Source organism: Prionailurus bengalensis, chromosome B2, assembly GCF_016509475.1.
Source record: "Prionailurus bengalensis isolate Pbe53 chromosome B2, Fcat_Pben_1.1_paternal_pri, whole genome shotgun sequence".
Lineage (NCBI taxonomy): Eukaryota > Metazoa > Chordata > Mammalia > Carnivora > Felidae > Prionailurus > Prionailurus bengalensis.
The window spans coordinates 144,368,239-144,381,702 of NC_057349.1; the positions used below are offsets into that span (position 1 = coordinate 144,368,239).

At 50.0% G+C, this 13,464-nt stretch overlaps 1 protein-coding gene across 1 annotated transcript in view; it reads left to right on the top strand.

Annotated features, from left to right (window-relative positions):
* The first annotated feature begins 449 nt into the window (after positions 1–449).
* SLC22A3 (solute carrier family 22 member 3) overlaps positions 450–13,464 on the top strand; it is a 94,491-nt gene continuing 81,476 nt past the window's right edge. The window contains exon 1 of the mRNA XM_043592699.1: positions 450–923. Coding sequence (XP_043448634.1) covers positions 510–923 — 414 coding nt within the window. The 5' untranslated portion in view covers positions 450–509. The remainder of the gene's footprint in view (positions 924–13,464) is intronic.

A 13,464-nucleotide genomic window follows, 5' to 3' on the forward strand; every position in this document is an offset into this window, starting at 1 on the left:
ATCCCGCCTGGAGCCGACTCGGCGGCGGGTCGCGCGGGGCGGCCCCTGAGCGCCGAGGGCTTGGAAGGCCCGAGGGCGTCTCCCGGGGCACAGGCGCGGGACCCGGAGCGAGCGGCGTCCGTCCCCGCCCCGCCACTCGCCCCCCACCTCCGACGCCGCCCTCGGGGGCCTCCGAGGGGCCGCGACCGAGACCGGAGGGTGACCCTGCAACTTCCTTCTGGAGCGCGACCCCGGGGCCGACCGCAGAGCAGGCTGCCGGCGGGGACCGAGCGGAGCACGGCGCCAGGCCGGAGGCGGCCGCGGCCGCCACTCGCGGTCCCGGGCCGGGCCCCCGGCGCGTCCCCGGGGAGCGCGGCCCGGGCGGGCGGGAGGCGGGGGCGGCGGGCGCGGCGCCCGGGGGCGTGAGGCGGGGAGCGCGGGGCGGGGTGAGGCGGCGGCCGGCGGCGGGGCGCGCGCTCACTCGGAGGCCGGGCGGCGGGCGGCAGGACGCGCCCGCGGGGTCGCGCACCATGCCCTCGTTCGACGAGGCGCTGCAGCGGGCCGGCGAGTTCGGGCGCTTCCAGCGGCGCGTGTTCCTGCTGCTGTGCCTGACGGGCGTCACCTTCGCCTTCCTCTTCGTCGGCGTGGTCTTCCTGGGCAGCCGGCCCGAGCGCTACTGGTGCCGCGGGCCGAGCGCCGCCGCGCTGGCCGAGCGCTGCGGCTGGAGCCCGGAGGAGGAGTGGAACCGCACGGCGCCCCCCGAGCGCGGCGGCGACGCCGGCTGCCGGCGCTACCTCCTGGAGGCGGCCAACGGCAGCGCGGCAGCGGCGGGCGCGCTCAGCTGCGCCGACCCGCTCGCCGCCTTCCCCAACCGCTCGGCGCCGCTCGTGCCCTGCCGGGGCGGCTGGCGATACGTCCAGGCCCACTCCACCATCGTCAGCGAGGTACGGGCGTCGGGGCTCGCTCGGGGTGGGGGTGGGGGAGAAACCCCCGGCGGGACGGGACGCCGCGGGGAAGGGCCGCGGGGGCGCCGGCACCTGTTGGTTGCCTCGGCGGGGGGGGGGGGGGGGGGGGGGGGAACCGACCGGGTTCATCCCGCGCTCGGAAGCGCTGCGTCCCGAGTGCCCGGGGAAATGCCTCTCGTGTGTGTCCCTCTGCGGGGGGAGTGGACGGGGGGTGGGGTGGGGGGAATGCTTGGGTTTCGGGAGGGAACGCAAGCCGGGACGGATGCTGAGTTGGGAGACGCTCCGCACGCCCCTCCTGGGCAATCCGAGCGGCCAGCGCGCGGCGCGTCGTCGCCCCCCGAGGGGTTTGCGCCGCGGGGGGCGACGTTGGGTCGGCTCGCGGCGGGGAAGCGCAGCCCCGCGGGGCGGGCGGCTCGCTGGGGGCAGGGCCCGAGTGCTTTGTGGTCTTCGGGGGGTCAGGGAAGGGCGAGACGGTGCCTGGTTGCCCGAACGATTACGTGAAGCGCGAGGGCACGAAGGTCAAGGCTCTCCCGGGTCGCGATTTTGGTAAAAACGCTTTGGGGGCAAAGAGCAACATCGGAGCGAAGTTGGGAGAGCTGAGGTTTTGAATTGAGAGTTTGGGGGCGCCTGGGGAAGGGCTCGGTTGGTTAAGGGTCTGACTTCAGCTGGAGTCGTGATCTCCCAGTCCGCGGGTTCCAGTCCGGCATCAGGGTCTGTGCTGCAGCTTGGAGCCTGGAGCCCGGAGCCTGCTTCGGACTGTGTCTCCCTCCCTCTCTGTCGTTTACCCCACTCATGCTCTGTCTCTCAAAAATGAATAAACGTTAAAAAAAAAGAGTTTTAATTCTTTCTTTCTTTCTTTTTTCCCCCTGCTAATAAATTACAGGAGGGCAGCAGAAGAGGCTTCAAGCCTTACGAAGCAGACCCCCTCCCACCTTCCTGGGAGTGGCTGCTTGGGCCAGGTGGGGGCAGTCCCCCCATTTCCCTAGGTGTGTTTGGGCATGCAGTGCATTGGGGGTTGTGTGGCCCCTCAGCCCTGGCTGCACGGCCGTTCCTACCCCGGGCTGGGAAGGCAGTTTGGCCGTCTTTATCTGCGGGGGGCTGCCTCTATGGGGTCTGGGTGGCAGGAACTAGCAGTTTCATTGAACTTCGTCTGCAATCCTAGGTCAATTTAATGTCTGAAAGAAACGATTGAATGTGCTCAGGCAAATTAGGAAAGAAAAACTTTTGTCTTTATTGTCATAAACATTTTAAAGCACCTGCATGAATAATGGAGAAAACACTAGATTCAGCTCTAGCAGTGTGTCACTGTTGATGGTATTCTTTGGTCTGGTGTCACTGGTGTTGGGGTGATTGATCTTTGAGTTCATGCATATTCTTTTTTTACAGTTTATTTCTTTTTTAAAATTTTTAACATTTATTTATTTTTGAGACAAAGAGACAGCGTGTGAGCAGGGGAGGGGCAGAGAGAGAGGGAGACACAGGCTCTGAAGCAGGCTCCAGGTTCTGAGCTGTCAGCCCAGAGCCTGATGCGGGGCTGGAACTCACGAACCGTGAGATTGACCTGAGCTGAAGTCGGACGCTTAACCAACTGAGCCACCCAGGGGCCCCAAAAATCTATTTCTCTATTTTGAGAGAAAGAGAGTGAGCAAGTGAGCGGGGGAGGGGCAGAGAAAGAGGGAGGGAGAGAGACTCCCAAGCAGGCTCTGCACTGGGAGCCATATGTGGGGCTTGAACTCCCGAGCCTTGAGCCGAAATCAAGAGTCCCACGCTTATCCGACTGAGCCACCCAGGTGCCCCCAGTTCACACATATTCTGTAGAGTGCCAAGTGTGTGTGGTCCCGTACTATGTGCTGTAGAACTCCTGGCAGCCCAGCCAGGCAGTGTGTGTGCGTGTGTTTGGGGTGATTTAATTTCTACCTAACCTGTGGGTGATGCTGATGACTGCTGTATAAACTATGGTGGCCTTGTGGTTAAGGATCTCATAGTTGAAATGGGCAGGGGGTGGACTTCGGTAGGACGGGGCATTGTCACTAGTACTTGCTTAGAGCCTTCACCTGGCTGCTCAGTGCCTACTTCCCAGGCAAATCGGAAGATACCATTTGGAGAGAGGACACCTGATTTGTGAAGACATATAAGCCTCAAATGAAGAATCAGATGAGCCTCTAAAGCTAAAGGCACATGCACTCAAGCGGGGTTTCTGTGAGCAGACGTGATCCCTAGGCATCGGAGAGAGGAGACGTAAAAATCTGTGAGTTGGTGCCCCAATGCTTTAGAAACATTTTGGGGTTCTGGAGTTGTTTCAAGCGATCTGGGCTTATTTCAAGGAGGGACAGGTAGTTTTATGAAGGTCAGTGGCTCCCCAAAGGTAGCACGTGGCAGGTGGAAGGGCAGGAGACCTGGTGTGGCACTGTCTGCAGCGAGCTGGGTGGCTCGAGTGGATCGCTTAACCTCCCTGGGCTTAGCTTTCTCATCTGTAAAATTGGAGGTTGGATGATGTCCTACAGATGCCGTCCATCAGCGGTATCGCTGGATTGCTGCTCCGTGCGCTTAGAACAATGATAAAAATCTTCAAGGAAAAGTTGAATGGTAGTCAGCAGGCACTCCTTAAGGCCACTGACAAGTCTTTGAAGCATGTTGGAGAGTTTTGTTTTGTTTTCTTTTTAAGTCCCAGACTGTTTGCTTCTTCTGGCTTGTTTGCTTTTAATGTATTGATTCTTAAGAGGAACCCCCACCTCCCCCCCTTCCATTTAGGAAGGTCCGCCATTCAGAGTGACTCATTGGCTTTCAGAGTTCTGCCTGGCTGATATTTTGCTGCCTTGGGTTTTGAATAGGATCTGTTTAGCTTTTGTGCTTTCATATTCTGTCAGCATTCAAGGAACCATCCTTCTGTGTTTGGTTAACACGGTGTATCCAATGTGTTTTTGTAGGCTCAGAGTCTAACGTATTAATCGTGCAAAGAGGGTGAACTGCAAGAGTTTAGAAGGGAGAAGGGCAGACCAGACTCCCGGATGTCTCTATCTGGCTATTCTATTTCATCTTTGCACCCCTGTGAGGAGACATCGCTGTCCCGGCTTTGTTGAAGAGGTACCTGAGGTGGAAGGACCTGCCAGAGTCCCAGACCTTTTAAGTAGCCCAGTTGGGTTCAGATCTAAGGGTCGTGAATGTAAATCGTCCTCCTGTCCTCCATACGGCGTTTGAAGTCTTCGGGAAAGTCCAGGCAATTTGGACTTGGTTCTTGGAAAGGCTTCCCCTTTCTCCTCATCCCCGCCAACCACTCACACTTTAGAAGCTGCAGGAAATCCCGGGGGCCTCTTCGTGTTGACTTCATTCCTCGGGCCAACCTGCCATTGTATTTCATTGCCCGGTGGCAGGAACGGGGTCAGCCATACAGCCAGACCGGCGGATGAGAATGGCTGTCTCCTCTTGATGTGGACATTGCAGAATGGACATTGGCACCTCACCCACTGTCTTTCCATCTTTCGAAGCAGAACGGCTCCGGGGAGTGAAGTCAGAAGCCAAGGCCAAGTGCAGGGCCATTTAAATCCAGCTCCCTCAGTTACTTCTCTTGCTCAAGGTGAGGCAGTAGATTTTCCACCTGCATGTAGCTTTCTCAGCGCAGACTTTCTAAGTCTGAACCTTGGCCTTGTCTGCTTGTCAGACACTGGCCAGAATTAAGCATGTTATAATGCAGAGAAGTCCGAGCCCCCTCCCCCCACCCCAATATTTCAATTCATTGCCTAGGGAGTGAGTCTTTGAAATGGATGTTAGGACTTTTAAATGCTTGCTTGTATACCATAAATGGGAGAAAGGAAGGAAGGAAGGAAGGAAGGAAGGAAGGAAGGAAGGAAGAAAGAAAAAAAGAAGTTCCCTCTAGGGTCTCACTAGGAACTGGGCTTCAGAGCACCTTTTAAAAATAGTCCGAATCATGCTTATTTTTCCTTTCCAGATCTTTTTTTTCCCGAGGGAAGTAGCCGGACAGAGTGATGGCTGCTTTGATCTGTGGGGCTTCACATGTCTCTGCTTTGCCTCTTGAATGTCTGTCCCACGACATAAGGTCAACCCACAGACATCAGTGCCGCCAGCATCCTGGCCTCTCTGTTGTCAAGCATGAAATTGCGCTGCTGTGGAAACTGGAGAGAATCTATCCAGGCCCACGTTTTAGTCTGTGCTCAGTCTCTGATTTGCTCTGGGTATTTGAGAAAGATCTTGCTTCTGTACTGTTTTTATTTCTAATATGATTTGGACCTCCTTTTTTTTTTTTTTTTTTTTTTTTGGCTATATCAACCTCACCAGGAGGACATCTGTTTTATTACTACTTTGAAGACCCAAATATGTGGCTGTTCATTTTCATTTCATTAATTTCTCCTCTTTATTATTTGTTCTTGTTTCTTGGATTTACTTTTGGTATGCTTCTTCCGATTTACGTTCGATCCATAGCTCAGTTATTTTCAGCCTTTCTTCTTTTCTACTATAAATATTTAAAGTTATGGGGCGCCTGGGTGGCGCAGTTGGTTAAGCGTCCGACTTCAGCCAGGTCACGATCTCGCGGTCCGTGAGTTCGAGCCCCGCGTCAGGCTCTGGGCTGATGGCTTGGAGCCTGGAGCCTGTTTCCGATTCTGTGTCTCCCTCTCTCTCTGCCCCTCCCCCGTTCATGCTCTGTCTCTCTCTGTCCCAAAAATAAGTAAATGTTGAAAAAAAAATTTTTAAAGTTATAGATTTCCTTCTATGTACTTTTTTGACTGTATCCGACAAGTTTTGAAAAGCTAATTTTAATATTTCATTCTCAGTATTTGTAATTTCCCTTATTGTTTTCTCTTTGGCCCATGATTTATTTAGAGGCTTGTTTTAAACTTTCAACTGTGTGCTGATGCTTTTATCTTTTAATTGTTGACTTTTAATTGTTGTTTAATTGTTTAACTTTGGAATGGTCGGAGAACAAGGTCTGTGTGACACGGCCTCTTTAGACTTTATCGAAACTTGCTTTTTGGCCTTTAAGAGGTCGATTTTCATAAATGTTCCCTGCGTGCTCCACAAGAATGTACAGTCTTGGGACACGTGGGTGGCTCAGTAGGTTGAGCGTCAGACTTCAGCTCAGGTCATGATCTTGCAGTTTGTGGGTTCAAGTCCCATGTCTGCGCTGACAGCATGGCTCCTGGAGCCTGCTTCAGATTCTGTGTCTCCCTCTCTCTCGGCCCCTGCCCCCCTCCCTTGTGCTCTGTCTCTCTCTCTCAAAAATGAATATAAAAAAAAAAAAAAAACAACGATGTACAGTCTTTAGCTGTTGGGTGCAGGGTTTATAGATGCCCCATATTTGAAGCTTGTCACTTAGGCTGTTAAACTTTCCATTTGCTTGGTCTGTCAAAATTAACTCACAGGTATTGAAATTTGTCATTATGTTTGTGGGTTTGTCAGTTCCTCCCTATTTTTCCAGCAGACTTAAAAAGTCACATACATGCTGCAGTTTTATTAGATGTCTGTGTCTACAAATTTAGAATTTGCTTTTAACCTACATACTGAATTGAACCTTTTATAGGTGTAGGGACCCTAGCTAAAATCCATGCTGTATATTGTTTTAAGGTCTCTTTTGTTTGAGACTGATGTAGCTACTCCAGTTTTCTCTCAGTTAATATTTGCCTGCTGTATTTTATGTTATCTCTGACTTTGAAGCTTCCCATGTTCTGATATTTATGTGTATCTTTTATAAAATGCATATAACTTTATTTAGTTTTTAACTGCTATGCTTAGTCTCTTTATGTTCATTGTATTAATTGGTATATTTGAGCTTGTTATACTACACTGTTTTCTTCGTCTTGTTCTTTCTATGCTTTTTTCCTTCCTTTAAAAGATGATTTTTCAATTTGTTTTTCTTACTCTATTTTGTGCCTTCGTTTGTTTGGAATTTAGATTTTTTATTTCAATTCTTTCAGTGGTTACCCTTGACATTTTACTATGTTTACTTCACAGAGCCTAAATTTAATACTGCAGACTTCTCCTCAACAAGTTAGGAATCCATTTATTTATTTATTTATTTTTATTTTTATTTTTGAGAGAGACAGAGAGAGAGAGAGAGAGAGCACACAAGCAGGGGAGGAGAGAGGGAGAGAGAGAATCTGCTATCAGCACAGAGCCCAATCCCATGACCCTGGGATCCATGACCTGAGCTGAAATCAAGAGTCAGACACTCAACCAACTGAGCCACCCGGGTGCCCTGAGAAGATTTTATTTTTAAGTAATCTCTGCACCCCACATGGGGCTCAAACCCACATCCCTGAGATCAAGAGTCACATGCTCCACTGACCAAGCCAGCCATTGTTCACCATTTTTCTTGAAAGATGGTTTTGGTAGGAAAATAGTTCTGTGTTGCCAATTATTTTTCCTCAGTGCTCTGAAGTTGTTACTTCTGTCTTAAGGCTTTCATTTTGCTTTGGAGAAATCTGCTGACCCATCTAACCATCCTTTTTCTCTCAGGTTGTATCTAAGTGGGTACTTCTTTTGTTTACCCAGATTGGTGTACGTTGCCTCTGAAAGGCATCTGGCATATAATAGGCACTCAGTAAATATTCATTAAATGAACCAATTGTTATATTTCCTTCAACTGTGAATTTTGGTTCTTTTTAATAAGTCCTGGGTAACTCTCAGCCATTATCTCTTCAGTGTTACCTTTTCCATGCTCTGTTTTTTCCTTTTGGGATTCTAATTAGACATAAGTTGGACCTTCTTTTGCTGCCCTTCCTGAATCTTAACATTATCTCGTATTTTCCATTTCCATACCTACACGTATGGCCTAGATATTGTTTCAGACCTACCTTCCAGAACACTGCCTTTCTATTCAGAGATTTGGAATCAAAGGACTGAGGTGGGGTTTGGGAATCTTCATTTTTCCCATGGAGGTGGTCCATGGAGACATGCTGAGTGTTTCTTTATGAGGAGCATGCCGAGAATATCATGAGAGGAACAGCCTTATGTATGGTTGAAGCAAGTGCCATTCCTGCAGACACTCTGAGACCTTGGGACAAAAGCATCATCCCTTTCCCTGGAGGCATGAGTCCCAGATTTTATCTGGTGAAAAGCTGCTGTTGTTCTGCAGAAGCTTGGGGCTCTCCAGAGATGGGCAACTGACAGCAAAATCCCATAACTGACTGGGCTGGGGTGCCCACAGCTGGACCACACTCCCTGCGAATTTTGGCAAACCTGAGTAGAGCTCTGGGGAGAGGCAGGGGCACAACCGAATGGGATATCCAACAGATATGGCATTGATATTTACACTTTCTGATGTACCTTTGGGATTTGATAGATCTGGGCCGAAATGCCAGCTCCTCTGTATTTCAACTTTGAGGGCAAGTCACAGAATCTGCCTCAGCCTTGGTGTCCTCAGCTCTAGAATGGGCATAATAACACCTACCATGATCATGGGTAGGTGTTATTACCTACCAGTAGGAGGAGGAGGGAGAGAGAGAATTAGTGGTGTGCCAGATTTGACCCTGCAGCTATAGTTTGCTGAATCCTGGTTTAGCATAATACATCACTAATAAACTTGGCTTTAAATATAAAGAAAAAAATCTCTCAGACATTAATTTGCCCTTAGGGCAGACAATACCCTGTACTTTCCTCCTGGACACACACGAGATTATATTTCCCAGCTTCCTTTGCAGCTAGTAGGTCATGGGACAGAGTTCTGGTCAGTGAAGATGGGAGAAGTGATATGTGACTCTGCCAGGCCTGGAGCCCAAATAACCTTTCTCTGGGTAATCCCCGTCTCTTCCTTGCTTCCCTCACCTTCCAGCAGAGAATGCTGATGCCCTAAAATATGGTGGAGTCCTTAGATGGAAGGAGATCCATCCTTGAAAGCCTGTGGGGAGGAAGTCTACATGGGAGTGTGAAATTAATGAGAAATAAACTTTCTTGTATTAAACCACTGATATTGGAGGGGCTATTTGTTGCATCTCTTAATGTGAGCCTACCCTGACTAACACACCATTTGAGCATATTTTCTGTAGGTTGCACATCCCTGATTAAATGGTAGGGAAGCTTGTTCCTTCAAGACAGTCCTCCCCTTGGTCTTTGCACAAGGCCACCCTGTCCCTGCCTGTGGGCATCTAGAGCCCTACAGGCCCCTGGCCTCTCTAGCACCCAGTGCTCCAGCCGCCCAGCTGCCCTCTCCAGGGTCTAGAACGTGCTGTTTCCTTTTCTCAAAATACCTTTCTTCTTTTTCCATAAGGCTGTTCCATTTTTTATGCAGCTTGGAGTTACCTATTCCAGAAGTACCTTCCATAATTTCCACCTGCCCTCCACTCCCCACCCACACACACACCTGCCACTACCCTGGGGGGTATCTGGATTCCTTCCTCTGCCTCAACACCCTCATTGTATGCTAACTGTGCTCATCATTGCCTCCTTTGTCAGACTACAGGTTTCTTGAGGGCTGAGAACGTGTTCAGTAAATATATGTGATGAAATTACATGGTGTGTAATTTTTTTTTTAATTTATTTGTTTAAATTCATGTTAGTTAACCTACAGTGTAGTTTTGGTTTCAGGAGTAGAATCCAGTGATTCATCACATACATTCAACACCCAGTGCTCATCACAAGTGCCCTCCTTAATACCCATCCCCCATTTAGCCCATCCCCCCCACCTCAATTTGTTCTCTGTATCTAAGAGCCTCTTATGGTTTGCCTCCCTCTCTGTTATTATCTTCTTTTTCCTTCCCTTCGCTTCTGTTCATCTGTTTTGTTTCTTAAATTCCACATGTGAGTGAAATCATATGACATTTGTCTTTCTCTGCCTGACTTATTTGCTTAGCGTGATATACTCTAGTTCCATCCACGTTGTTGCAAATGGCAAGATTTCATTCTCTTTGATCACCAAGTAGTGTTCCATTTTATGTATATGTATGTATGTATGTGCATGTGTGTGTACACCCACACACACGCACACACACACACACATCTTTATCCATTCATCCATCGATGGACATTTGGGCTCTTTCCATACTTTGGCTATTGTTGATAGTGTTGCTGTAAACGTTGGGGTGCACGTGCCCCTTCGAATCAGCACTTTCACATCCTTTGGATAAATACCTAGTAGTGCAATTGCTGGGTCACAGGGTAGTTCTATTTTTAATTTTTTGAGGGACCTCCATACTGTTTTCCAGAGCGCTGCACCAGTTTGCATTCCCACCAGCAGTCCAAGAGGGTTCCCCTTTCTCCATACCCTCGCCAACATCTCTTGTTGTCTGAGTTGTTCATTTTAGCCATTCTGACAGGTGTGAGGTGGTATCTCACTGTGGTAATTTTTGTGGCTAAATTAGTGAGTCAGTGAGAAAAGGGTTGAGTGGCAAATTTGACCCCTGTTACAATTTTGGTCAAGCCAACCCTGAAATTGACCTTCGTAGATTAACGTCAGCTCTTGTCCCCAAACAGGCTGCCCCTTGTTCTTTCTCTTTTACTTTAATTTTATGTTTTAATTTAGGGAAAATGGACATTTCAACAATTCCAATATGTTGAACGTGATGTATTTGGTATAATTTGAACGGCTGTGTTGTTGCACTTTCTTAGGCATTATTCAGTTTCTCTCCGCAGCGTCTTGTTTTCAGTGACGGTCTTACACAGATGTCAGTGGTTTTATTCCTGGGTACTTGTTGTCCTACTGATGGCACCGTACGGGCCTCCTCCTCACCCCATGAGGTCTGACGAGTCCTCAGGTGGCCACGGCCCTGCAGAAACTGCCCCCATCCCCACCCCGAGGCCGAGGGGTGACAGACCACACCCTTGTCCCCTGTCTGCACAAGGGTGCTGTCATCCTCAGAATCCTAATTTAGGGGATGTGACCTGAAACAGGAAAGGAACCAGGGAACAGAACTTCTGGCTCTTCGGGGCCATAATTGTTATGTGCTGACGTCCGCTGGGCAGAAAAGGCTATTTGTTCAGCTGTCCTGGCACACTTTTTGGCACATGTGCGTCTTCGACCTAGCCACGCTCCAGAAGCAGCTGCACACGGGCGCAGGGCCTGGCTCAGCGAGGGGCTTACGGGGGCCTGGCTCTCAACGGTTCAGAGACCCAGGGCTGAGCCCCTCAAAGCTGTGGAGAGGGCAGACACTGCCTACCTTTCAGAACCAAATAAAACCTTTCTAACACTCTTCCTCATCTTTCCCTTTCCTGAACCACAGCCAAGAAAGAAAGTTTATTTCTGTTCTATGAGGAAAGTTCTCTAAAGTTCCTGGTATCGCTTTTTAGAATGATAAATAATGGTTAATGCCATTGTGTCCGGGTGAGAGATCAGTGACGTGGCTTTTCAAGGATTGCTGGGTTCTAACTGTTCCATGCTTGTTTTTTTTTTTAAATTTTTTAATGTTTATTTATTTTTGAGAGAGACAGAGACAGAGACAGTGCACGAGCAGGGGAGGGGCAGAGGGAGAGGGAGACACAGAATCCGAAGCAGGCTCCAGGCTCTAAACTGTCAGCACAGAGCCTGACGCGGGGCTCGAACTCACGAACCATGAGATCATGACCTGAACTGAAGTTGGACGCTTAACCAACTGAGCCCCCCCCCCCCCCCGATGCCCCTAACCATTCCATGCTTGCAATAAAGCAAAGCAACTTTGGGGCTGGCTGTTGAGTAGTAATAGAGAAAAACAGCGAGGGATGCGGTTTAGGGCCTGATAAGAAGGTGAATAACGAATGTGATTTTAACAAATTCTTTAAAGTTAAGTTCTGCCGACAGTGTGGGCCCTGGGGCAGCACATCATTCAAAGTGTAAGATTGATTCAGTAATTTCACCTCAAAAGCTGTGTTCGGGAAAATTAAAAGTGAAAGTCAGGGAACGAGCATAGCGATTGTTGTTGAATAGTTTCTGAAAGCTTAGACCGTGGTCTCTGACGAATCAGAGAAGCAGACGGCATGGTAGAAGGAGAGCCTGGTCCAAGATGCAGAACCCCGTCTCAGGTTTCTGTGAGCCACTGGGGGCAGCGGGCCACATCTGTGGACCTCTGTCAATCAATTGCCAGTGGATTTCCAAGGTTCCTCCGTGTCTGTCCTTCCACAACCAAATCCGTTATCAGGCTCCTGATGTATTTAATCCCTGACCCTGAGCTCAGCGTCGTCACATTCCAGTGTCTTGGAGTGAAGCTAACTTAAAGCCTACAGGTGTTAGTTTCTGGAAATCAGGATGGATTCCTCCCCAGGGCGCCTTTCTTTCGGGTGGGCATGCTGTGTGCCGTGAGTGATGTCCACAGGAGCACAGGGGAATGGGGTCGATGGGTGTCCCTGCACCCTGCAGAAGGTGCCCGTCCTGCCTTCTTCAACATTGATTCTAGACCCCAGGGCCTCGTGGAGAATCTGAAAGGGACGTGCCACGGGCCACGCACACAACGAAAACTCCTAGGGGGAGGCAGGGGGGAGTGCAAGCCTAGACTTCAGAAACAAAGGTGATTATGATGCTGTCTGATCTGGTCTTGGGAGGCAGGTGACTCCTGCTTTGGGGCAGGAGCAGGGGAGATGACCAAGTGACAGGTGGGTCTCTGGCTTTCCATTTGAACGGCGGTGGCTGGGGCCAGGAGTTGAGACAGTAACATGGGAAAATGAACAAGAGCTTCACAAGCCTGTCCGTACTCACACCCTTTGGCCTCAGTGATCTGATCATTAACGTTCAGCCATGAAACTTAACATTGAACGTCTGTGCCAAAACACTGAAGTATTTTAAGCAATCCTGACAAGGTTGCGTCCGTTGAAGGGGCGTATAACGTTTCTTTTATGGGGTTTGTTAACTTACGCTGCACTGATTTGTAATAAAACCCAAAGGTGAGTGTGGGAGACCATGTTTTCTGGTTCCTTAGAATAGAGTTCAGAGACCCGCTTTGACAGGCTTCAAAACACCTGGGAAGTTAGACGCGCACTTCCTCACAGGTGCAGGTGATGGCAAAGCAGAGCTCACGGTGAGAGAGTTTCTTTTGTATCATCGGTCAGAATTGTTTAATTTCTCTTGACTTCGTAACGCAGAAATAGGCGTTTCACCTACAAGACCTACATTAGCATATCAGAATATGGGATGCAAGTTTCTTTGGTCTGGAACGAAAGTTGACTTCATTACTGCCGGTGTCACACGGGGGCGGCTTTGGAAAGTGGCAGTGTTCTGTGAAACGCCACCGGCACCGTGGTGCCCAGCACGAGAGACCCAAGTAAGGGCCGTGGTTAGGTGAAGTTAGACGAAACCAGGGCCTTGGCGGGTCCCGCTGGCCACAGAAGAAGGAAGCGACACAGAAAAGCCAGTCCTGACTCTAAGGCACCGGGGTCGGTGACAGTGTTGGGTCCCAGCGAAGTCCGACGGCTTTGAAAGTTTTTGCCGGTAGCGTTATCGGGTTTCTGGGGTCACCGCCCGTGTCCTCGTGAGCCAAGGAGGCTGAGGGGACTGTCCCCCCCCCCCCCCCCAGGGAAGACAGCGCTTCCCCAGGGCAGCCTGGACCCCCTCCCAGGCTCCTCTCCTACACGCTGTCCATCCTCCCTGCTCGACAGCGGCTCACGTCTC